The 27,854-nt window shown below is 38.0% G+C and overlaps 1 protein-coding gene across 1 annotated transcript; it reads left to right on the top strand.

Annotated features, from left to right (window-relative positions):
- The first annotated feature begins 423 nt into the window (after nt 1-423).
- Nucleotides 424-25,773, top strand: LOC127802363 (rhodanese-like domain-containing protein 6). The gene is made up of 9 exons (XM_052338123.1): nt 424-705; nt 820-981; nt 1,669-1,774; nt 1,964-2,162; nt 4,203-4,284; nt 5,363-5,445; nt 20,076-20,208; nt 24,352-24,523; nt 24,710-25,773. Exons 1-9 carry the CDS (start codon nt 535-537, stop codon nt 25,438-25,440), a joined length of 1,839 nt encoding a protein of 612 aa, XP_052194083.1. The 5' UTR covers nt 424-534; the 3' UTR covers nt 25,441-25,773.
- The last annotated feature ends 2,081 nt before the right edge of the window (nt 25,774-27,854 follow it).

The following is a 27,854-nucleotide window of genomic DNA, read 5'->3' as shown; positions in this document are numbered from 1 at the left end:
CGCCCGCCTCACCCTGGCCTGTAACCTCGTCGCCGTCTTGTTTCTCTATTGCAATTGCAACCTCATCGTCTCCTTTCGCTGCCTCTCCTCGCCGCCTTGTCTCTACGCCTTGCCTCCTCACTGCTGCAACCTCAGTAACTGACGACCACTCAAATCGACCAAGGTGTAGAGGATGGTGCCAATCGACAAACGGTGAGGGCAAGGGCGAGGGGTAAATGTGAGGCGAGAAAGAGACAGAAGAGATGAGAGCTAAGGCGAGAAAGAGACAAAGAAGAGAGAGTATGTGTATTAGATTTAACAAATCAAGGATAATTTGATTATTTCATGATTATCTAAAACTACCTGTCGAGTCTTTCTTTACAAATAATTTTATCCCTCAAATAATCCAAACCGAGACCAAAGTGCAATTTATCCTAAATATTATCAATCCAGAGCCATCATTTCTCTTTCCTTTCCCGGTAATTTTTGTATAACCGTCACCGCCCCGGCCCCGACCAGTCTAGGGCTTCGGAGATCCTTTCCACTCTATCTGCAATGGCGGCCTGTCACACAGAAGAAGAAGAGTCGGAATACGGGGTCCTATTGTACTACAAGTACACGGCTGTTCCGGATCTCGACAATCTCTTATCCTTCTACGACTCCAACTGCCGCTCTCTTGCCCTCCTTGGCCGCGTTCGCCTCTCTCCTTCCGGCGTTAACGTCACCGTAATCCACTCATCCAAACATCCTCATTCCTCTTCATATACTCTATATACGTACGTAATTACATATCCACATGAACGCACAATGTTGATATTTTTGGGTTCTTTCTTGTCTTAGGTTGGCGGTAAGCTATCATCGCTGGAGAGGCACATAGCCGCTGTCAGCTCGAATGGGTTGTTCGAGGGTACTGACTTCAAGCTCGCGTCTTGTCATCAGCCGTCCAATAACAGGGTTGCCAGGGAATGTGGATTCACTTCTTTGTCAATCCGAATCGTCAAGGTTAACAATTTGTTCATGTGTCTGAGTTGATTAAGTGGGAAATTCAACCATTTCCTTGTTTTTTATTCTTTAATTGCTTTTAATCCCTGTTGGCCTGGAAGTGTGAAACTTGCCTTTGTGGAAGAGAAAAAGGAAAGAAAGGAATTGGTGGAGAAATAGTTACTTCCACTTCTTTAATCCATAAGGCAATCCCTCTCGACGTTCCGTCCTTTTTCCCTTACTTTTTCTTTCCTTCTCCCCTCCACCTTGATACCTACGGCGCCCCCGGGGGCGGGGGCGGCGGTGTTGGGGTAGGAATTTTTGACATTTTCCTCTCCACCTTGCATTCAATCCCTAATCTCACACATCCTGCCTCCTCCTCCCCCCCCTGAAAAAATATGTGTACATATATACATATTTTTGCAATATTGTAGATCTGAGAACGTGGAACCATGCATTTGCCTTCTAGGGGAGCTTTGACTTCATAACATTTATAATCAGCCAACTATTCGTGTGATGGTATTTTATGGTTATATCTTCTGATATCACAATCCTTCTGCTATTTAAATGGACCTCTATTTTTGGGACATTTGAGTATTAAAAAAAAAATCCTATTAGTTTCTTGATTGTCAGTATATAGAAGTCCACTAGATTTTGTTAGGTTGTCTCCCTGTTGTATTGATAATCTAGCTTTCATCTTGTGTTCAGGAATTGGTTACCTTCAGTTGTCATCCTTTTCTGAAATCTCCAGAAGTTTCCAATGCTGGGAGGCATCTTTTGGCATCTGAGTTCCACTCTGTTCTTCAGCATGCTGGTATGTTACTCTGTGCCCTTTAAAGCTCTATCTACCTGTTAGACATTCAAATATTTGGTTAGTGCTCATACATGTAAGATAGAAAGGAGCTTTTTCCTGTTTTGCATTTTACTGTTCTAACTCTGTATTTCATTATCTTTCCTTTGGAACATTTAGTTGTTACTGTTATCGTACTGAATATGTTTCCAGGAAAAAATCTAGAGAAAGAGAGACCAGGAGACCATAAAAGCTTTGTTCTTTTGGATGCAAGGAATTTATATGAGACTAGGATTGGAAAATTCTGTGCACCAAATGTTGAAATTTTGGATCCCAAAATTCGGCAGTATAGTGATCTCCACTCCTGGATAGATAAAAACTCTGAGCAATTGCGTGGCAAATCTGTCCTCATGTGAGTATTTATTTAAGTGAAGTTATTTTGTATTTAAAGAAGCCCAGCAAATATGCAGATGCATGAAACTACCTTCAGCTTTTGCAAAATTATATGCGTCTTTTATTTACTCTTGAGATTATTTGTGTTTTTTAAATGCCTAGTGGGTTGGACACTAGTGAGAATGTGTTTTGTTTGTGGTGAACACGACATGGCCACAACAAAGGAAGCTTTGAAATGCAACAAATTTGCCTGGTATTCTTCTAATATTTTTAGTATTGGGCATTTAGTTATACAAATGCTAAAAACCTAAAATGTCAATTTGTTTGGAAATATGGCTGTTTTAAAATAGATGTTAGGACTTCTTATTCACGCTTTTCTTTTGACATATAAAATAGGAGAAATGATATTTTTACTATTTAATATAGTAGAATATAAATAATGTGTCTGACATAAACATTGAAGAAAATATTGTTACTTTTATGCATATAAACATATGTGCGATATATTAAGGGTAGACAGTATATATTTCAACTGAAAACTTCCTGAAAGGTTATACATTATCATTCAAAGGCCTCTAAAATTAATGGGAAAAATTATTATAGCTCAAACCCAGTTGATCATGTTTATTAAACAAGAAAGATGCTTGCTCTTGATCCTATGTGATGATTCTTCATAATGTCCAAATTATTTACCACAATCCAAGCCCTTTTCTTCCTATTAGAGGTTTACACGTTATGGGAATGGCTGTATAATGCTAAATTGACCAATAAGAGACCACATCTCTCCATCAACCTGCCTAGAAGATGGCCAACTAGCTCGCCATGTGTTTTGCATGAGCAAGTCATGCTTATATGGATTTGCCTTCTCTGAATCAAATTATCATTTGTTAAAATCATGCCAAGCATGATGTCTATGCTATAAATCAATCTTAGAATGAGACAAGAGTTGCCCATAGTCCTTTTCAAGGATAGAAATCTCTCCTAGATCCTTCAATGCTGTTTCACTTAAAGAGTTGTGATGTGGCTGGCATCCATTGGATTAGTATTGATAGCCCCAAGAGAGAAAGACAGAACATCAGACTCTCTGCAGCTTTATATACACATTAACTTCTCAAGTTAACAAGTGAAGGAAATATTCAAAACTACTTGTAAGGAGTTACTTTGCAAGCATCTTAAATATCTTGTTTCTGCACCACAAATGATTCCAGAAGCTCATACTTTCCCTTGCCCTACCTTTAAACATTAAAGCTTATTGATGATTCTCCCAAGGTAGACTGACCTTGCCTCCACCAGGTTGAATATGAGTTTTCGAAACCTCCAATCCTCCAATGTAAACCAATCTTCCCAGGATCTCCCATACTCCTATCACATTCCTTTTCCTTAGCTCCTCCACTCACAAGTATATCTTCAAATCCATTTGTTTGATTTTCAATGAAAGATCTTTAAGTCCCAAATCCTGAGCCACCATGCTCTAATAGGGAACATTCAGTATCCAAGCTGCCAAATGATACTTGAATTTGTCCCTCAACTGTCTCCATAAAAGATCTTTTATTGTCCTTTTGAACCTCCAATAAAACTAAATGGTAAACAGACATAAAATTGTTGTGGGGGCCAGACAACTCACTGTTAATTGAAGTCCATGGACAAATACTGTCTCTTCTACCCCATTAGCCATATTTGGAATCTCTCACTAACAACATCCCTCCCATGAATTTGCTAGAAGCATGTAGAAGTTATTACAAGTTCCAATCAATCCATGGGTTTCCTTTTCTGTATGTAAAATTCTTGTTAAACGGATGCTATTGGACTACTCCTTATTAACACACCTTATTGAGAAATATAATTGAAAATTTCCCTTAATTTTTCACACCAAGTGTTCTGTGTAGACCTCTGTTCTTGATGCACTCTACTTAGTTGCTCTTTTACCTTAAATCATTGTTTCACGTTTATTGGATGGACCACTTCCTGATGGGTTTAGTTGAAGAGCTTGCTAATTTGAGATGTATGCTTCATATTGATAACTGCTTGTTTATTCCACCTTTTTTGCACTATCTTACAGGTATTGTACTGGCGGAATTAGATGTGAGATGGCATCAGCGTATATTAGATCTCAAGGTGATGGTTTTGAGAATGTCTTTCAGGTAGAGCTCCTGATCATGCTTTTTCGGTCCTACTTGTAACTTGTGGACATTTTTTCCGAAGATCTATAAGTCATGGAGTTGTACTGCAGGGTAATTTTTTGTGTTAAAGAGTTTGAATACATATTTTTTATTTGATATGTCTTACCTTTCTTGTTCATCTTACTTATTTAGTCCTTTGGAGATATATAGGGCAGTCTGTTGCTTTCACATTTGTTTATTCTCTAGTCTTAAAATGGGTTTGCACTTTGCACATATGCATGTTGGTGTGGGAGTGTTTATATCTACCCATGTTGTTATGTTTGGCACATGACTTCTTGACTGACTTGGTATGCTGCATAAGAAACCTTGACACAAAACAAACAGTACTGGATTTGGTCACTTTTAAGGTTATTCACATGGAATCATGTTTTTATTCCTTGTAGCTGCCTGAAACACCCGGGGGTGGGGAATAAAATCTTAGCCATTAGCATTCCCTTCTCTCTATGTACCTTTACAATGTGAGTTAGACGTGATAGCTGAAAAGCCTATTTCATCTAAATCATGAAGCTATTCGTGTCTTGTCCTGTTGACATTATGGCTGATGGAAGAGGGTATTGTATCCAAATTTAAAAATGTTGTCTTAAAGGGTTCATAGAGTTGTTGAGTGGTTACCTTTAACAGTGAAAGCCATTGTAACTGTTAATATCATATGATAAGACTCCTGGTTTCCCATATCATTTGGACATCAGTTTTTAGAAAGTAAACATACCATTGGACCATTGGTTACATCGTTCTAAAGCTGTAGAATTAAGAATCAAGACAAACCATCACAACCATCAGTACCACAAGGTGGATAAAAGAGGAGCAACTTACGCTGACACTTTGATTTCGTTTTATCTAGTCATGGAATAAGAAGGGTGCTTACAAACCCTTAGAGAAAAAAGAGATATCCTTTGATTGGAGACTGCCACCAAGACCATTCAGCATACCAACTAAGAAAACAGATCAATGTGTAGATAAAAAAAAAAAAAAAAAAGTTTTGATGAAGCTCCCTTGGCTTTCTTGATGATATTTCCTGATGATGTTAGCTTTCCTGCAGTTATTTGGTGGGATTCAGCGTTATTTGGAACAATTTCCAGATGGTGGATTTTTCACTGGAAAGAACTTTGTTTTTGACCACAGGTATGGTCCATAAGCACATTCTTTACAAACACAAGCATTTTCCTTTGATGTCAGGGATGATTGTTGAGGTTTTCAATTTTCATTAATCATGAAATTAACAAATTCCCTGGGGCCAACCAATCAGATAATTTTCCTTGGTTTCAGGGAGAAGCTTAGATTAGATGTTAAGTATATGGGCCTTTCTAAAGAGAAGGCAATGGATAGAAATGAATGGAAAATCTAGAATTCAGATAGCCAACCCCACATAATGAGATAAAGGCTTGATATGTTGTTTATGATTATTATAATTTATAAGGCTTTCACCCATCACTACCGTCAAAATGTTCTTTCTAGCAAAAATCCCTCTGGCTAGTGGCTGCCCTATCAGTGCCAGTGAAGTCAACTGCCCATATTTATAATCATAATTATAGTTGTAGTACTATTAATAATGTAAGAGTATTAATAAAGTATCTTCATTACTAAACAAATAAATAAAATAGTTAAATGTCTTTTAGTGAACTTGTCTATTACTTAACAAAACCATTTTGCAAATTTTCTTACATCAACTAGAACACCAAACTATTTTGATTTGGATCATGTTCAATAAATTGATTACCTATCAGTTTGAAAGTGTTACAACCCTCAGGTAGAACTCATCCCCAAAAGCTAGCTATTGAGGGGAGGGTACCCAAGAGGTTATAAACCCCACACCAAGAGTCCATATTTCCTGATGTGGGACAAGTCTCATACTTTGCAATGAACCATAATATACCACCACGCTCCGTAGCCCTAATGCTCATGTCGACAGGTTGGAGCCATGGGGCTAGCTCTGATACCACTATTATAACCCTCGGGTAGAACTCACTCCCAAAAGCTAGCTGTTGAAGGTGTCTAAGAGGTTATAAACCCTACACTAAGAGCCCATACTTCTCAATATGGAATAAGTCTCATACCTTACAATGAACCATAACATACCACCACACCGTCATTTGGTATCAGAGCAAGGTCCTGGCCAACGAGTGATAAGAGCGATTAGACATGGCCAATGGCACCCGAATGAAGCATATGGAGACACAGCTGCAGCAAATGATGGTGTCGATATCGGAAATGTAGAACAAGGTGGAATCGATAGAAGGAAGGTTGGAATCAACGATAGATTGGAAGTTGGAGACAATGACAAAGAGGTTGTGCACGGATTTATGCATAGACATGCGTGAACAGATTAGAGAAGAGATGTAGGGGCAAGGGAATTTGTTGCAGGACCAATTTTAAAAATTCATGCTTATGTTCACTAGCCAAAATCAGGTAAGAATTTTTCCTGATTTTCCCCCTAGAGATAGGGTGGAGCTGATCCTACCAGGTCATGGAAACAGCCACCGTGCTGTTGAATCATCAGAATTGGAGGGAGATCCACTGGTGGGTGAAGAGAATTCGATGGATAGGAGGCTGGAAATTCAAATTCCTCCGCAACAAAGCTGGTTTTCTAGTACCAAAGATGGAATTACTGACGTTTTAGGGATAAAAGCCTCGTTGGTGGATACAAAGATGTGAGAAGCTATTTAGTATCCACCAGATTCCGAAAGATCATAAAGTGACATTGGCTTCTGCTTACCTCAATGATGTGGGGGGCGTGTGGTTCTAGGGATGGTCCAAGGTAAGGGAGAATTATACGTGGGATGACTTCACTAAGGGATTGTGTGGAAGGTTTGGTGAAAGGGGAATGATGGATATTGTGGAGGAGTTCAATAGACTAAAGCAAGATGGTACAGTGCAAGGATACTAGCTGTGATTTGAAGAATTGAAATCCCTCATGTTAAGTAGGAACCCCTTCATGACAAAAGAATATTTTGTATCTAGCTTTGTGGGAGGGTTGAATGATGAGATCAGATCAGCGGTTAAGATGTTCAAACCGCATAATGTACAAGAAGCAGCTGAGGGAGCCTCTTTACAGGAATTGACTGTAGAGGCCCTAATGAAGAAGTAGAGGAGTCAGAACATGGGAAGTAGTTCAGGATTAGTACTGTTTGGAGGGAGAATGTAGAGTAAGGAGCATTTTAAGGGAGGAATAGGCACGAGATATTTGACAACTACACCTCCTAACTCGAGTTTACAACAGAGGGATGAGCTCATTGAGCAGAGGAGAGCTGCTGGGCTATGTTTTAGGTGTGGGGATAGATATTTCCCCGGGCATCAGTGTAAGAAACAATTACTTCTACTAGAAGGGGAGGAAGAGGAAGAAATGGTTGTGATTAAAGACGAGGAGGATGAAGGCAATAGTGCTATTTCCTTGCATGCAATCAAGGGAATGGCTAGAAGTAAGATTATTAAAGTGGAAGGGAAGGTACAAAACAGTACCCTCATGGTCCTAATAGATAGTGGGAGTATCTACAGTTTTATTAATGAGGGAACAACTAAGAGGATGAAGTGGTCACTAGCCAGCACACAACCCCTGTCAGTAACGGTAGCAAATGGGAGTAAGGTCATAAGCAAATCCGCTTGTTTAAGATTCTGCTGGGAAATGGAAGGAGAAGATTACCAGGCTGATTTAAGATTACTTAAGCTGGGGGGATGCCATATTGTTCTCAAAGTTGATTGGATGAAGGGAGTGAGTCCAATCAGTTTTGACTTCAACAAGATGGAGGTGACTCTAGAGAAAGATAGAAGGAGGGTGGTGTTGCAAGGAAACATGGAAGTGGGAACATGCAAATTGATCAAGGGGAAGAAATTGCAACATCTGTTCAAGAAGAAGATGTCCCAAGTAGCACAACTGTTCTCAATTGAGGCCACTAAGCAATTAGAGATTGGGAATGAAGGAGAACCTAAACCCGAGAGTTAATCATCTACAACCAATTGGCAGGTACACTAATTGGCCCTACTTGATGTACTTTTAGTTGAATACCAAGATCTTTTTGTAGACCCTATATTACCCCCTCTCTTAAACTCAAATCCGAGATTGAAAAATTTGTTAAGGAGATGTTAAACTAAATTTATAATCCAACCCAGTCACAACCTGTCCAATTGGTCAAGAAAAAAATGGGACATGACGTTTCTGTATTGACTATAGACAACTCAATGCCGTTACCATTAAAGAAAAATTCCCTATTCCAATCATTGAAGACCTATAAGATGAACTCAAACACGCATCTGTATTTTCAAAACTGGACCTAAGATTAGGATACCATCAAATTAGGATGGATCCAAATGACATACCCAAAACAGCCTTCAAGACACACCATGACCATTTTGAATTTATTGTCATGCCTTTCAGCCTAACCAACGCACCAGCCATATTCCAAGCCCTCACGAACCAAATTTTTGAACCATACCTCAGAAAATTTGTGTTGGTTTTCTTTGATGACATCCTAGTTTATAGCCCCTCCTTTGATCAACACGTAGATCATCTTAGGGCTACATTTGAGATCTTGAGATTCAACCAATTGTATATCAAGCAGTCAAAGTGTGCTTTTGCACAAAAACAGGTGGAATATCTAGGGCATATAATTTTAGGGGCTAGAGTGGGCACAGATCCCAAGAAAATTGAGGCTATTGTGGCATGGCCTAAACCTACCAGCATTAGGGCATTAAGAGGGTTCTTGGGGCTCATCGGGTATTACAAAAGATTTGTAAGAAATTATGGGAAGATCAGCAAGCCATTAAATGAATTGTTGAAGAAAGATGGCTTTAAGTGGAACCCTAGGGCTAAGGAGGCCTTTGAGCAAATGAAGAAAGCACTAAGTGAAGTACTAGTGCTCGAATTACTAGATTTCAACAAGCCATTTGTGTTGGAAACTGATGCTAGCAACCATGGCATAGGGGTAGTCCTTCCTCAGCCAACCTTTAGCCCCTAGATACCAAGGACACAGTATTTACGAGAAGGAGTTGATGGCAGTCCTTATGGCTATAGAGAAATGGCGACACTATTTAGGAGGAAGATTCATTATTAAAACAGATTATGAAAGTTTAAAGTTCCTATTACAGCAGAGACTGCATACCCAGTTGTAGAAAAAAAACATGACAAAATTCATGGGATTGGATTATATGATCCAATTCAGGAAGAGGAAGGAGAATATAGCAACAAATGCTTTGTCTCGCTGCCAAGAGGAAGGAATGAATGCTACCATTTCAGCAATGGTCCCAGATTGGCTCTAAGAAGTTCCAGACAACTATCAACAAGGAGAATGGACCAAGGGATTGTTGGAACAACTGAGCTTGGATGCTAATAGTAGGCTAGATTACTCATTTAATAATGGAGTGATAAGGTATAAGGGCAAGCTGGTGATAGGAGAAAGTGAGGCATTGAAAAACAGGATACTATAAACATTACAAGAGTCTCCTATAGGAGGTTATTCGGGTGTTCAAAACACTTGCCATAAGGTGCAATATGTATTCTTTTGGCCTCAGCTTAAAAAATATGTGTGGGACTATGTATTGAGGTGTGATGTGCGTAGGAGATGCAAACATGAAACAGTGGCTCATCCTAGTCTTCTACAATCCTTAACCATTCCAGACCAGGCATGGACAAACATAACTATAGATTTTATAGAAGGACTTTCGAGATTAGAAGGGGAGGATTGCATAATGGTAGTGGTTGACCGTTTCTCAAAGTTCAGTCATTTCATAGGCCTATCTCACCCATTCACAACACAAGAAGTGGCGAGAATATTCATAGACAATGTGGCGAAGATGCATGGGATTCCTCAGTCTATAGTTTCAGACAGAGACAAGATACTTACCAGTTTGTTTTGGAAGGAATTGATGAAATTTGTAGGCACCAAACTACTAATGTCTATTGCATACCTCCCGGAGACAAATGGCCAATCAGAAAGGGTGAACCAGTGTCTAGAATCCTACAACTGGCCGTTGCTCAATAGGAAAGGGTGAACCAGTGTCTAGAACCAATGTCTAGATTCCTCAGTCTATAGTTTTTTACAGCCAAGAGGGTGGCATAAGCGGCTGGCCGTTGCTCAATGGTGGTACAATTCGAGCTTCCACAACTCAATCAAAATGACTCCTTTTGAGGCTCTCTATGGCTATAAGCCAAGGTTGTTACCGGCCATTGGGAGACATTCTATAGTGGAGGTAGTTGAAGCATATTTGCAGCAAAGACAAGATACAATCAAGGTGGTCAAGTTGGAGCTGGCTAGAGCACAAAATAGGATGAAACAATTGGCTGACAATAAGAGAAGTGAAAGAATATTTTCAGTGGGGGAGGATGTCTATTTGAAGCTTGGCCAACAACACCTTAAGTCACTGAGCCACCAGCCCATATCCAAATTGAGTCCCAAATACTATAGGCCATTCACTATATTGGAGAAGATAGGTGCAATAGCCTACAGGTTGCAATTGCCCGAAGGAACATATATTCATTTTGTGTTCCACGTTTCCCTCCTCAAAAAGGCCATCGGAGCGCAGAGATCATCCCCTACACTACCACCTATAGAGAGAGCAGAAGCAGAAGAAGCAGTCCCTACCGCTATCTTGGACAAGAGGGTGATCCACAGACATGGAGTTCCTCTCACCCAGGTCTTAGTCAAGTTGTCCACACTACACGAAGACAATAATACATGGGAGTACTTGCTAGATCTTCTCCAGCAATTTCCCAACTCAGCCAGCATGCTACACATTTCTTGAGGACAAGAAATGCCTTAAGGGGAGGGGATTGTCACGTTAGTAGGCTGTTGTTATGCTGCTTGTGCCTTAGTTAGGCTTGTTGTTATGCACAGGGGTGCATGTAGGAGGCTGCTAACTGGACGAATGTTCCAGCACACCTTAGTTAGGCTTGTTGTTATGCACATGGGTGCATGTGGGAGCCTGCTAACTGGAGGAATGTTCCAGTACACCTTAGTTAGGCTTGTTGTTATGCGCATGGGTGCATGTGGGAGGCTGTTAGGCCTCATTTCTCTCATTTCTCTCTTGCTCCCTCTGTTTTCCCTCTCCTTGTTCTGTCTATAATTCTTCCCCCAATTTCTTGCTGCAATATCCTTCCCCAGTCTGATTCCTCCTCTGATTTCCCTTAATTTCCTATAAAAAAATCTAGGTAAAACCCTAGGTACATGATAGAAAGCCACAGAAATTTTATATCATTGTTGTAAACAAGTTAGTGTTATAATTCAATTTTTTATTTATCTTGCGTAATAAATATATTTATTTTAATATATCAATATCTTGACAACACAACACTAAACCTTAACCTCATTAGGTTAGGTTGATTACATATATTCTAGTTCATCAATTATCTGTGTCCGTGACTATATTTTATGTCATGCCTAAGCATTTCTCACCAAATTTTCTTTTGTTTTTTTCTACCTCTTTTGTTATAATATTCTTTTATTCCATTCATACTCTCTCACTTGTACATCATTGATCTTTCCCTTCACATGTTCAAGTCCATTTTAATCCTGTTTTGTGCATTTTTTTCTCCAGCAAACATCACTCTAACCATATCACAAATAAGATCTTTTTTTAATTGTGTCTTTTCTTGTATATTTTGCATATTGTTATCCCTAGGGTTCACTGGTTTAGGATTCTTTAAAAGAAAATTAAGCCTCTCACAATCTTTACCCAGTCACGAATTGAAAGCTTAAGACAGAATACAAGTAATCGAAAGAAACAAAAGAAACAGAATAGAAAGAAGAAAGCAAACCACACACAGTAGAGGCAGATCTTTTATCCTGGTTCGGATTATCCAATATGGATAGCCCTACATCCAACACCCGAGAGCAGTCTTCTATTATCCAAAAAATGATCAGTACAAGCAATACCTTCTTACCCGAGTACATAGTACAATTCTCTCCTAAGATTACAAAGAACTACCAAATTTCTAGCCTTTCCTCTCACAGAATAAATGCACTCAATAATCAGAATGTTTCACACCCTCAAACGACTACCCCTGCCCTCTATTTATAATAGGGGCGGACACTCCAATACAACCAATTGGATTTAGATAATTCTGGTTTAAGCCCCCCAACTTAAACTTAATTACAATTGAGCCACTGCCTATATAATTAGCCACTTGAGACACTTGACTGCTTCCACTTGGATATGAGACTTAACTCTAGGCAAACCGATTCACAATTCTCCACCATTTGTCTTGAGTAAAGTCTATCCTCCAAGACTGATCATGCTCTCCTTGGGATCTGCTTCAAGTACCTGATCACTTATACAAACAAACATTAAGAAGATCCAAACAATGCTGAAATTTAGATATAGGAACGGCTTTGGTGAAAATATCAGCTGCATTATTTTCTCCAGTAACTTTAGTTAGGTTTATTTCCTCTTTCTCAAGGATTTCCCTAATGAAATGATACCTAACATCTATATGTTTGGTTCTTTCATGGTGGGATTGATTCTTATCCAAATGAATAGCACTTTGGCTATCACACATCAACTTAACCTTGACATCTTCTCCTAGGAATTCACTAATAGTCCCTTTTAACCAAAGACCCTCCTTAATTGCTTCCATTACCGCAATATACTCAGCCTTGGTGGTGGAAAGAGCCGCCACCACTTAACAACATTCCAGTGAGTCTTACTCGGATTGGCCATGGACCTACTAAAAACACGCATAGCATGGGCTAAATCCAGCCTTGTATAGACCATGCTGTACATGAGGCTACCAACTGCATTGGAGTACAGAATCTTACTCATTTCTCTTATGTTTATTTCATCTTTTGGGGACTGCTCATGGGATAACTTAAAGTGTCGTGCAAAGGGAACTGAGACTTCCTTTGCATCACTCATATTGAACCCCTTAATCAGCCTACTTAGGTAAGACTTTTGAGATAATAACAGCTGCCTTTGCTGTCTATTTCTCCTGATTTCTATGCCCAATATCTTCTTAGCTTCTCCTAATTCTTTCATTTTAAAGATTGATCTTAATCTCAGCTTTAAATTCTGGATTTGTGTGGTTGATTGACTAGCAATCAGCATATCATCTACATATAGGAGAAGATATATAGATATATTGCTTGGCATATGCTTGAAATATACACAACTGTCATAGGCACTCCTCTTAAATGCTTGGGCTAACATAAAAGAGTCAAACTTCTTGTACCATTGCCTAGGGGACTGTTTTAAACCATAGAGAGATTTCTTGAGCAAGCACATTTGCTCTCTTTTCCCCTTAACCTCAAATCCCTTAGGCTGTTCTATTAGAATGTTTTCCTCTAAGTCTCCATGTAGAAAAGCCGTGGTAACATCCATTTGTTCTAAAATTAAGTCTAGGTGTGCCGTTATGGCTAGAAGGATCCCAATAGAGGTGTGCCTCACCACCGATGAGAATACCTCATTAAAATCTACACCGGGCACTTGGGTAAAGCCTCTAGCGACTAGCCTAGCTTTATACATAGGCTTATTTTCTTTCCCAGCACCTTCCTTAATCTTGAATAACTACTTACAGCCAACCACCCTCTTCCCTAAGGGTTTATCTACTAGGGTCCAAGCCTTATTTTTCATAAGGGAGTCCATCTCAGATTTGATGGCTTCCTGCCATTTCTGAGAGTCCTTAGAGTGCACTGCTTCTTTATAGGAAAGTGGTTCTTCACTTGCTTTAGCAGTTGCACTTGACAGTGCATATGAAACCAAATCAGAGAAGTCATATGACTCATATCTCATAGGAGGTCTAGAGACTCTCCTTTGTCTATCCCTAGCAACATTATATCTCTGGATATCAGGTGGATTTTCTAGGCTAGAGGATTCATCATACTCCTCTTGCTGACCTGAGGAGGATTCATCATAATCCTCTTGCTGACTTGAATCTTGATCGAGGGAATTATCTAGGTCCTTTTCATTGATTTCATCTTGTAGTTCTATGTCAACTGCCTTTAATTTTCCAGCTTTTGATTTTCCTCAAAATCTTTAATAGTAGACCCTTCATCAAATGTAACATCTCTACTAACCAATGTTTAGGCATATCTGGATCCAGGCTCCAGAATTTATACCCCTTACATTCGGATATCTTATAAACAAACACTTTTTTGCCCTTGGATCTAATTTTCCTTACTTGATATGAGCATAGGCTATACATCCAAACACCCTCAAATGGTCTAGATTAGGCTTGTGACCGGTCCACATCTCATAGAGAGTTTTAAAACCTATGGCAGCTGATAGGGTAACTGCTTCTGCCCAAGAGGATTTTGATAATCTAGCATGAATTATCATGCATCTAACCCTTTCTAATAGGATTCTATTCATTCTTTCGGCTAGACCATTCTGTTTGGGATTCCCTGGGGCTAAAAGGTGTCTTAGGATACCATTTTTGTTACACATCTGGGTGAATTCTTTGTTGCAAAATTCTAATCCATTATCGGTTCTAATGATTTTGATTCTGCTATCTTTATGATTTTCTATCATAGTTTTTCAGGTTTTAAAGGCCTCAAAAGTATGATCTCTTGATTTTAATACATAAACCCAAACCATTCTAGAATAATCATCTATTATTGACAGAAAATACCTAGCTCCACCATGGGATAAGGTCTGAGTAGGGCCCCATAAATCTGAATGTATGTATTCTAAAGGAGCCTTAGTGGAATGGATAGCCTTCTTAGGGAATTTCACTTTTACAGCCTTCCCAAAAATGCATGATTCACATTGATCTAAAGCTGTAACACTTCCAGCACCTAAAATCCCTTGTCTAGATAGTTCCTTAAGTCCTTGCTCGTTGATATGAGCCATCCTATAGTGCCATAACCTAGTATGTTCATAGGATTTCTTCTCTCCTACTGCTGCCTCTCCACACAATGTGGAAGCTTGCAGCACATATATGCCATTCTGAAGAACTGCCTTAATGCATATAAGAGAGCCTCTAGTTACCTTAAGGACTCCACCAACTCTTCTATAGGAGTAGCCATTCTTATCTAACTCACCAAGAGATATAAGGTTTCTTTTTAAATCTGGAACATACCTTACAGCAGATAATGTTCTTGTAGTTCCATCTTGCATTTTGATTTTGATATCTCCAATTCCCATAATTTTACATTCTTGGTTGTTACCTAACAACACCTTACCACCACTAAGATTCCTAAAATTTAGAAACCAATCCCTATGTGGTGTCATATGGAAGGAACAACCAGAATCTAATACCCACACATGCCTATTTTCGGTATTAGATATTACCAGTGCGTCTGCACTGTCATAATCAAACTCACATATGAAAGTTGAGATTTCAGCATTTCCTTTGTCTTGAAATTCCCTCTTTTTCTTAGGACAATTACGTTTAATGTGTCCCTCTTCATGGCAGTAGTAACATTTGATTGTTTTCCTACTGTTTTCAGACTTTGACCTGGATCTGCCCCTTATTCTAGGGTCCCTCTTTTCTGGTCTTGATCTAACAGCAAGAACATCACCAACATAATTCTTGCCTTCCACCTTGTGTTGTAATTCTTTGGAGTTTAGGGCTTCTATCATGTCATCTAGGGTAAAAGTGTCCCTTCCATGTTTTAAAATATCAACAAAGGTCTCATAGGATTTAGGCAAGGAATGTAGAAGTCCCAAGGCTTTATCCTCGTCGTTGTACTTAACTTCTATATTTTCAAGATCAAGACACAATTTGTTAAAATCATCTATATGTTCTTGCAGTTTCTATCCTTCTCTCATTTTGAATGTAAAAAATTTAGCTTTCAAATATAATCTGCTAGACAATGATTTAGTCATATGGAGACTCTCTAACTTAAGCCAAAGCTCCGCTGCAGTCTTCATCTTTGAGACTTTTCGCAACACCTTGTTGCCTAAGCTTAGAATTAATGTATTGAAAGCCCTTTTACATAATTCTTGCTTCTTTTCAGTACAGTAAGTTTTGGGCATATTTTTCTTCCCTTCTAATGCCTCTTCCAGTCCTAAATTCCCTAACAAAGCCCGCATTTTCAACCTCCATAACCCAAAGTCATTTGATCTATCAAACTTCTCTATATCAAACCTAGTGGCAGAGGAATTCGATGCCATTTTAAAGACTGGGATTCCTACAGAGGTTTCTTGAACTTTCTTGGTTTAGAAACCGGGCTTTGATACCAAGTTGTTATCCCTAGGGTTCACTGGTTTAGGATTCTTTGAAAGAAAATTAAGCCTCTCACAATCTTTACCCACTCACGGATTGAAAGCTTAAGATAGAATACAAGTAATTGAAAAAAACAAAAGAAACAGAATACAAAGAAGAAAGCAAACCACACATAGTGGGCAGGTCTTTCATCCTGGTTCGGATTATCCAATATGGATAACCCTACATCCAGCCTTGAAACACCCGAGAGCAGTCTTCTATTATCTAAAAAATGATCAGTACAAGCAATCCCTTCTTATCCAAGTACACAATACAATTCTCTCCCAAGATTACAAAGAACTACCAAATTTCTAGCATTTCCTCTCAAAGAATAAATGCACTCGATAATCAGAATGTTTCGCACTCTCAAACGACTACCCCTGCCCTCTATTTATAATAGGGGCGGACACCTCAATACAACCAATTGGATTTAGATAATTCCGGTTTAAACCCCTTAACTTAAACTTAATTACAGTTGAGCCACCGCCTATATAATTAGCTGCGATAGACACTTGACTGCTTCCACTTGGATATGAGACTTAACTCTAGGAAAACCGATTCACACATATGTTGTCCTTAATTATTCAAATATTTTGTACTATGTAGAAAGCTGATTTTATAACATATAATAAAACTTCTTTTCAATTTTAAAGGGACTTTATATAAAATAAAATGCTAGAAGCACTTCTTCACTTTAGCCATCTTATTTTGATTTTGTGAGTAAAATTCTTAATATTTTTTCCTTTTTGAGCAATTGATCTGAGATATTTGAACTGAGCTTTTTTTGAATAACTTTATTTCAAGTCTCACCACAACATCATCCACACCTATTTTACTAAATTAACATTTCATATATTCAATTTTTGACCTACTTGACTTGAGCTTTTGAATTAAGGTATCACTTTATAACTTGAGCTTAATATTCATGTTTTATATTGCTTAACATTCACATTTTACATTTTCTTATTTTCCAAAACAATATTATTTGCAAATAACAGTCCAATGCACCTCTTGTTGGAGGTGCTAGTGAGTTCATTCATAACTGGAGGAAAGAGATAAGGTCTCTCACCCCCCCCAACATTTTCCATGGGTTGTGAGACCAGCCATTAACCCTAAGCCAACACTCAAAGTTCATGAAGCCGAAACATTCATCCAATTTATTATCAAAGAAAATTAACAATATTCATAACTAAAATAATTGAAAGTAACTGAAAGTTAATCCATCCAAAACTGAGTCAAAAATAAAAGATTTCATATGTATATAGTAAAACAAATTTCAGTTTTAGATATTTTACAATATTTCCCATGCAACAAGTATCCCCCCAAAAAATCACATCATATCACATGGTGTAGCTATCACTTTTCACGATGCAATAAGCATCATTTAATCTAGGGAACTGTAATATTCAATAATTAACTCAAACCCCAATAATTATCTCAATGGACAATATAGCCCTAGATGCAATCAATGTACATGGGAATCCAATAATTTCCCTGGGATCTACCCCAAGTACCCGCTAGAGCATGACTAGAATATATTAGACCATCTCCTTCCACTGAGAAACTAAGATTCCCATGGCATCGTATAGATAACTGAATTTCAGTTGTTAGAGTAAACCATGGACTTCCTCAATGGTTCCAAAATGGTTTATATTCACATGTTAACACTATTAGCAAACTTTTCAAAACAATTTTTACAGGTCCCCATTCTCTCAATTTGTTTTCAGATCAACAGTTCTTTCATATCAACTAACATAACATATCAGGTTAAACCAACTTTTCAATCAAGCATGGGCATAATTTCTGCACATATACTATTGCAAAAATAACCGCTCACTTAACCCCTTTGTATAGAAAATCCACAAATATCCAGTGACTATGCTTCTCATTGATCCTCATAGCCCAAAGTTTAATGATTTAGTCTTCCTCTAAGCTTGTATTTATAACCTCTTAGGATTTATCCAGATCCCTTTTGGTTTCAATTTCCATTTTTGTTTCTAATTCCCCATTTAATCATAATCCCTCTTCAACAAGGAATTGATTTGTTTCCAATTCTTTAATAAATCCTAATCCTTCTCAAATTCTCTTCCAGTAATATATATATATATGTATCTCATTCTAATTTATCCCAATTTATCCAAGACTTCATTTCTGAAATCAAGTTTATCCTTAATTCAAACTTCAAGCCCCATCAAAATCCCTCCACAATTATGATAATCCCTCTCTTCTCAATCTCCGTTTAGAATCTGAACTCAATTCCCAATTTCTTCTAAATTACGATTAAATTATCTAATCTACAATGATTTTATAAATCCTATATCCTCTTGAATTCTCTCTTTCTAAAAATTCGGGTGTTCCAATCTCAGTGTAAATACCTAAAGTAATCCAATTGTAATTGGAAATGCATGAGTATCCCTTTCACAAATTCTAACCCACATTATGTTCTGGATAAATATCTTTAATAACCTGTATATGAGCAACTCATACTCTGTTTTATTTAAAATCCTTCATAAAATTTTTTCACAAACTTTGGTTAGTGTGTTTCTTATTTAAATCTATACACACTCTATGTAAATCATTGCATTTATCTTTAGACATTTTCATCAATGCCTCATTAAGTAGATATATGATATTTATTTATATATCCATAAATGATTCTTTTTCCATTTTGTATTTATATTACAAAATTTATATTTTTGGTTGAGAGAAAAACACTAAAATGCTCTTCCCCTCTATATTCTCTGGTAGTGAACCACTATTTGCCAGATGGGTTGCCTAATGGCTGAACCTAGAAAAACTCAGATTTGATTGGCCCACCCAGATCATTCCTTTAGTTTTTAGGTTCGCCGACTAAGAGGGTTTCTCTTGTTTCATCAATCCAAGGAGGAACCAGAACATGGTAATGGCCAATGGGAGGATGAATTTTCCAATGGTGACGAGGTGGTTGGAAGTGTTTTCATTGCAAAAGGTGTTTGGTAGGTGAGAAGAGTTATGCCAAAAGTTGGAAGTAGAAGAGAAGAAGAAATATGTCAATGGAGTATTTTTGTCTTCTCCTATTTTTTGGTTCTTTTGTTGTTTCAATGTAAGTATAATGCACACAACTTGTATAGGCTGATTTTGCTAGGGGCCAAGACTGTAACGTCTGGGCTAGCATGGCCCACTTTACACCTTTGCATGTCTATGGTCTGGTCCTCTGCTACAGTGTTGGGCCATGCTATGCTTGTGCCAGTAGGTCAGCCACCTACCTCACTCTCCTCCCTTATGGATAATAATTTTCAAATACTTGTTGGCCCTCTTTTTAAAGATAACTAATCTGTTTTCGGAAATAGAGATAGTAGAGCCAAGTATTTATTGCGACACTTTGGCATGCTGTGACTCATTAAAGTAGTTCTGTTTACTGCAATTAAGAAATGAGCATGGCTGTTATTTATGTCTTTCCCCAAAATCAGAGTACTAGTTTTTGTGCTGTGCAGACGGGCCGCCAAAAAAGTAGCTGTAATGCTGAGTTTTTTGTTGATTCACAATAAGGTTGCAGGGTTTTTGTTTCTCTATATTACTAGAGAAGCTGTGAAGATGCCTAAATTATCTTGTTTCTGATTCTCTATTTCTAATGGGGCTGCAGGGTTTCAGTTGGAAGTTCAGACACAAAAGTTCTAGGCACCTGCCTTTTCTGTAATTCTCAATTTGATGATTATTCTTCACGGAGTCGATGTACTTTCTGTAGAATGCTTGTTTTAGTCTGCTATAGTTGCCAGGTATTCACTAATAATATAACGTTAATGCACACATTAGTTGACCATTTGATCTTGTATAATGTTAGCTTCCTGGTTTGTCTTCCCAACAAAATTATATCATTGCCCTTTTTGTTTGGGTAATACTAATCATATATTTATTACAAAAAATGTAACCAATAAAAAATATTGAGATCTAAAAACTAGGTGTAATAAATTCTCCTTGTTTGAAAACAAGGTGTAATAAATGCTCCTTTTTGTTTAATTCATAGGAGAGGGGTGGCCAGTGCTTAGCACACGCAAGTAAAAAATACATATAAGATTTTCAGATGCAGGCTCACCTTCAAGGGGTGACACTCGGTAATTGTAGTTTAGTTTTTAGTTTTTAGGAAAAATTTAAATAAAGATGAGAATTGGTGCAATGGTAAAGTTGATGTGTTCTATTGTGACTTGGAGGTTATAGATTCAAGTCAAGAAATAGCTCTTTGGTTGTGTATTTTTTTGAACAAGATATATAAAAGCATTCGGGGAAATAGAAAAAACCAACTTTGAACACCAAATCTGATGTTTACTTAAATATATTTAATTTATATGAAATATCAATTATCTGGTATACAAGTTCATTGGTTTTCAACTATTGATTTATCAAAATTATTGTTGACATGAGTAATTGAAGCTTGCTATATTCGCAGCGAAGATCCACTTGTTAGTGCTAATGGCAAGACCCATTTGTCACCATTTCGGCTAGTTATATTTTATTTTTATTTTTGCAAAATCATATTAATTAGTTATTTACATATTAGTGACAGTTGTGTAGTGTTTAGGAGCAGTTACTCTAGTGGAGGAAGTGGAAACGACTTTGTTAAAGTAGTGGAATAGCCTCTGTATAAGGCTGTACTACTCTTGTACGTTTTTTAGGTTTTGATTAATTGAAAAATTAATTCTCTCTCTGAAATTCTCTCGGATCTCTCTATTTTTCCCTACTCCCTGTCTAAATTCTCCTCTCTCTCTCTCTCTCTCTCAGTTCCCAGTTCTCCCTCTTAGTCAATCTAATTCTTCCCCTTTTTCCTCTCTATTTCTCCCTTTCTTTCAATTCTCTCCTCAAAAGGAATTACAATTAGGCTTGGGTTCCTGACAAATTAGTATCAGAGTAGTCTAGTTCTTGGCTAAATCTAGGTGTTTCTGATTAGATTTTGAAGGCAAGCAATACAAGGCAGTTTCTGGAAGCAGTTTCAGAGGGAGTTACCAATTATTGGAAGCAATTCCAGTTGCTATTCAGGTTGAAGTTATAAGAAATTGACTTAGGAAATGGCAGAGGGAACTCGCATGAAGTAGATAGAGCCAAGGTTGGAGGCTATGGAGATGGGTTTGCTGCAGACTCAGGAAGAGTTGGGTCATTGCCGGGAGGTGAACATAGCCACCAATGCTGCCATAAGAGAGGCTATGTAATTGCTGGAGAAGGAAGTAGCTAACTTGGGTCATCGGATTGATGGGCTCTTGAAGATGTTTTCCAAGATACCTCAGGCCAACCTGCTAGAAGATTTCCCTCCAAGAGTTGTGTCAGAATCGATCTTAACATAAGCAACACACACCCCTCCCCAGGTGGTGGATTAGGAGGCGTGAGAGGTTTTTCCAATAATGTCAAGTGGTTGAAAGTCAAAGGATAAACCTTGCAAGATCTTTCTTCAATGACATGGCTAATGCATGGTTCCAAGAGTGGAACAAAGTGAGAGATGAGAGAAATTGGACAGACTTTGTGAAGGACTTTTGTATAAGGTTTGGCAAGAAACCCATGACAGACACAATCGAGGAGTTCAATAAGTTTAAGCAAGAAGGGTCAATGATAGACTACCAAGCCAGTTTTGAAGAATTGAGGTCTCTAATGATGAATGCACATCTTGTCTTAACTGAAGATTATTTTATTTCTAATTTCATTAACAGACTTAATGATGAATTGAGGGCAGTGGTTAAGATGATGCAGCCTACGACTGTCAAGTAGGCTACTGAGAATGCAAGATTACAAGGATTGGCCTTGGAAGCAATCTTTAAAAGGCACCACATCCCAGCGGGAATTCAACCTTCAACAGGTCAATAGTTGAACGGAAATTTGGGGATTGCAACATCAGAATGGAATCCTAGGGTTAATACTTCAGCAAAATCCCTGGCCATGGACTAGAGAAGGCAGCTAGGGTTGTGCTACAGGTGTGGAGAGAAATTCTATCCAGGCCACCAGTGCAAAAGGCAATTGTTGTCCATGGAAGGATTGGAGAAAGGTGAAGAGGCGGCAAAGATGATGTAGGGGTGGGATGAAGGACCAATCGCTGAGATTTCTCGAGGACAAGAAATCTTTAAGGGGGAGGGAATGTCACGATTTAGGCTAGTTATATTTTATTTTTATTTTTGCAAAATTGTATTAGTTAGTTATTTACATATTAGTGACAATTGTGTAGTGTTTAGGAATAGTCACTCTAGTGAAGGAAGTGGAAATTGATTTGTTAAAGTAGTGGAATAACCTCTAGTGGAGGCTATACCACTCTTGTACGTATTTTAAGTTTTGATTAATTGAAAAGTTAATTCTCTCTCTCTGACCTCTCTTTGTCTCTCTATTTCTCCCTACTCCCCTTTTTCCTCTCTATTTCTCCCTCTCTTTCAATTCTCTCATCAAAGGAATTACAGTCAGGCTCGGGTTCCTGACACCATTCATGTGCCTGCAATGGATACCAATATCGGTGTCCATATATGATTCTACCTGTTCATCTGGCCAAGTCTTGCTACTAATGATGAATGAGTTGGAGCTAAGTTATCAACTCTCTAACATTACAGTGTAGTGTTGTCAAAAGGGAACACTATTTATATAAAGGTAGTCAAAGGCAAGTGCCTTGCTCACATGGGTGCTTTGGCGCCATGGAAGTGCCTCATCTACCTCTAGGCGAGACAGCTTCAATCAGGCAAGGGAAAGATGAGGTGACAAGTGCTGAAGGCACTTGGCTAGGTGTAAAAAAGGGGAAAAGAATAATTGGCACTAAAAATCAAGAGGCATGCCAAAGGCACTTACAAGCCAAAAATAAAGATGAAAACAGAATCAAAATGGGAAAGAAAGGAGAAATGTTACCATTGAGTCATTGCTATTATTCATGCAATCACCATAAGCTGCTTTTTTATTTTCTTCTTTTCACAGTTTCTTCCCTCTTCTTTCTTCTTTTGTACCTTGAGAGGTCACTGTGACATAGATCATAGGGAGGTGAGTTGAGGAAGAGTCGTTGGACGTTGACCAGATCTCTCATGCATTGAGGGGTTCCAATAACGGACATCACTCACTGATGAATCTGTAGCACATGACGGCATCGGTTAACCTTTCCATTGCTGCTATTTTCCAACAGGCTCTCTAGTGGTAGACGGTCCCTCTGATGTGACCATCCCTCGCTCTTTTTCTTCCTCTGTTCTGGTGTCCGTGGCTTAGTGACATGGCCAACACTCAATATCTATGTTTCTTCTCTTTGGAATTCTAGGCCTTTTCTTTCTTTGAGCTTGTAAATAGGTTATTGATGGTTGTTATTATACAATTAGTTTAGTTTCTGTTCATTCTTTATTTGCTTTATAATTTTATTACATTTAAAAAAAAAAATTAGTTGTGTTTCTTGTTGCCATTTGCCACAACAAATGACTTCTAAATCTTTTCATTAAGTAGAAGTGGGGTAAAAACAAAAAAGATCCAGCTAGGAAATATATTTTTTAGTACGATGTCAAAGATATTTGTTTGAACATTATCCATTTTTTGCAATACCCCAAGGTTATTTTTTTGAACATTATTTAAAGAATTCCAACTTGAGGTTATTTTAGAAGTCTTATATATATATATATATATATATTATGTAGTTATCTTTTTCATGTCAAATATGTTTAGTAATTTTTTGTCAATTTAGTTCCCTGCTTCACTCAGGCAATCACATTTTTTGGGCACCCAGCACCCCAAACAATATAATGTCACAGCACCTTGAGGGTGCTTTTCACGGAGAAAAGAACAAATCTTAAAGAATTGAATTGTATTGGATTATAAAATAATAAGATAATTATGCTTATCTTATTTCATAGGATTTATCTAGTAAGATAATCAAATAGATACAATATTCAATAAGACAATTCCATATCTTTTTTTTTTTTCTGCAGAGGAAAGGTTTGCAATACGTTTGTGAGCTGTGCCAAAAGAATGGTAAAATTGTTGGCCCATTACCACTAATTGAAGAGGATGGATCAAAAGAATTGTCCGTACCAGTTGCACCCAAGGTTATTCCCACCTCAGGTCACTCCGCATTATCACCTTTGCTCCCTTGGAGACATGGTAAGGTCTGTAATATTGCCCCATTTTGAGTGATTGTTTTATAATCAGCTTCTCCTGCATTTGTTTATCAATTATCATGTAATATGTTCTTGACATAATTTTCTCATTGTACGCACTTGATCACCAAAGCCTACTTACTTTGTAGAACTGCATCCGAAATTTTGACATTAAACAACAATGCTGCAGGTACCAGGCCTTTAAGAAAACTCAGGCTTTTGTGCTTGCATGGTTTCCGGCAGAATGCCTCTGGTTTTAAAGGGCGAACAGCATCATTAGCCAAGAAACTCAAAGACATTGCTGAGCTTGTTTTTGTCAATGCACCTCATGAGTTACCATTCATTTATCAACCATTTGGTGGATCATCTTCAGTGGCAGAAAGTCATCCCCTGCCATCAAAGAGCTGCAACAAGAAGTTCGCATGGTTTATTGCCCCTAATTCAAGTGGGAAGAGCAATGCTGACTGGACAATGGCAGATGGTCCATTTGATCCTCAGCAGTACCTGCAGCAGACTGAGGGGTTTGATGCAGCATTAGAATATTTGAAGAATGTATTTTCACAAGCAGGTCCATTTGATGGGATATTAGGATTTTCACAAGGAGCTGCAATGGCAGCTTTGATCTGTGCACATCAAAAATTGCTGAAGGGTCAAATAGATTTCAGATTTGTTATTTTGTGCTCTGGATTTGCTCTTAAATTAGCAGATCATGAGGAAGGAATCATCCGCTGCCCTTCTCTTCATATTTTTGGCAGTGATCGAGGTAATGACAAGCAGATAAATAACCTAGCCAGCAGAGAGCTTGCGTCTTTGTTTCATGATGGTTGTTCAGTAGTTATTGAACATGAGTTTGGTCATATAATTCCCACGCGATCTCCGTATATTGATGAGATCAAAGAGTTTCTTCATCAGTTTCTTTGAGTTGGACTTTCCAGGTGTTTTGATGAGTTGCATGAGCCCTTGTCACTGCATTAATAAGTATGGTGAATTCGGCTTGCAGCGGTTCACTAATCCAAACTTGGTGCCCTGCTCTCTTCAATGTTAGCTTTGTTATTCTGGCGAGTTGTGTGTGTTTATTGGGGGTGTGCTTTGCAAGTGTCAAATATTGACATGCAATTGCCTCCTTGGGATGGCTAGTGTAGGATTTTGAAAGATTCAGTCGTAATATCGAATACTGCCAAAATGTGCCTTGTAGCTGAATACAATTAGCTTCTGAATTCTAATAGATGTTTGTACTTGTGTTCTACTTGTTAATTGGATATTTGTAGCTTTTGATTTCTACATTTTTCAAAATTTCATGCTTCCATGTTGAGACTTTTTTCTTTGAAACCTGCCATGGCGAGTCTGTTTTTTCTTTGAAACTTGCCATTGCACTCTCTCTCTCTCTCTCTCTCTCTCTCTCGCTCGCATAAAATGAAGGTCGCCCGCATGGGCAGCCCAGTTGGTCAAGAAGGGGGGCATAAAGTGCCTTTCGTGGTGAATCTTGGACCAAGATCAAGGATCGAGTCTCGCAAGCGGCAATGTGGGGTACCTCTCTCCAAATTGGGGGGGCTCCTTGTGCACGGTGAGGTCGGGTCTAGCCACTGCGTCTGGCTGGGTCACCACGATTAACCTCCTCCCACGTCCTGTCAGGCCAGGTGTGGGGGACGCCCAAGGTGAGCGATTTCACCTTTTAGACCAAAATGAAGATTGATCTTTTCTTCATTTTTATTTGGGATATGTGTGCCTCTGTTTGCTATAAAATTGACGGCGCCCCCGGGGGGAGGGTGTTGAAGAATTATTTTTTTTTAAAAAACGGGGAAAAGAATTGGCACAAATCCTTATAATTTTTTTGAAAATATTGCATTTTATAAGGTAAATTAACATGTTCATAGGCACCTTATAATTTAGGACTAAAAAAAATTAACATGTTAATCGTGCGTGTATTTCTAACATTTAGATAACAAACAATATATCAGAGTCAATATTGTCAAACGCAAGTGGTCCAGGAAACAATTTCAAAAGGTTTTAACAGAAATAATGGGGTAGGTCTTGTCTGTCAATTAGGATGCCAATTTTGTCCAAGAAAACATCTTTGGATCCAAGGACAAAATAGAAATTTGATAAATGCCAAGAAGAAAAAGAAAATAGATTAAGAATGAATTTTGGGTGGGGGGAATGAATAGATGTAGCATTACTGATGACATGAAATGATTAGAAGGGGCGTGTTTTTCATATAAAAAGGAAAAGACAAAGCAATAAACAAATTGTTGAAGAACTTGTCTTTGAGAAAGTGAATGTCATGGTTGAGTTGCGATGAACAATGAGGGTCCAAATGTCAAAAGAGTTCTGAACAGTAACTAGTATGTATGTATGACAAGAAACTATTTATAAAAATTTCAATGCAAGGCTATATAGAAAAAGTCTACATGGTGCAATGTCTTGACAGAGGACATCTCTCGACATACATGTTAAACCACGAATACCAAAAACTTGAAATGTAAACCGCAATGAACAGATATTACTTTCTCAATATGCACAGTTATTGGTCAAGAACAAAAAAAATATATAATATAGATGATCTTGTAAAATATGTAAGCACTTAATCGTTGCTTGATTTTGGATGAACAATTTAATGATGCCCTAGTTTTAATATTAGAGGATTATGCTTAATTTGCTTGTTCACTTGTTATAGCAGCATCTACTACACTGTTGTACCATTTAGGCTCTTTCCAAACATCGTTTAATATACACGAGCTCATGACATTGAACCATGTAGGTTAAAATGTGGTGGTTATATATCTTTTTTCAGTTCATGCAGTGTTAAATTACGAGCAAAATATGCTACGAGGGGCTTGATGTGCTTTTATTAACACAAGCATACAACTAAGCTATGCGAACCCATAGGGATCTATCAAAGCGAAATCGCTTGCTAATGACCAACAAAGAAATGTTTTTACTCAAGGACAACAGTTTGCAAAGTTCCCAAGGCTCAGTCTGCAAAAAATAATAGGTTTGTTTGTTTTCCTAATCAACTTTTTTTAGAAGAATCAGTAATAAAGTAATGCACTACGAGTCTAGAACAAGTGTGAAAGTGTGGAGCAGCCTGAGTTTCAAGGGAAGGATGCACCGAGACATAGATGAAATTAAAAGAAAAGATTTTCTTCTAGATGCCTTTAAAAGAAAAAAAAATAGAAAGATATTTATCTAGAATTTAACAAGGAAGTCTTGTTTTTGCATTAGTTCTCTTCTTAACTTTTTGTCTTCTCCCAAATTTTTCTTCTCAAGGAAGGAAACTCCTTCCAATTTCTTCTCGCTGTCATTAAAATTCACCATTCAAATCATATTTACGTTGC

The sequence above is a fragment of the Diospyros lotus genome, chromosome 5, assembly GCF_014633365.1.
Source record: "Diospyros lotus cultivar Yz01 chromosome 5, ASM1463336v1, whole genome shotgun sequence".
Lineage (NCBI taxonomy): Eukaryota > Viridiplantae > Streptophyta > Magnoliopsida > Ericales > Ebenaceae > Diospyros > Diospyros lotus.
This window is presented reverse-complemented; position numbering and strand designations above follow the sequence as displayed.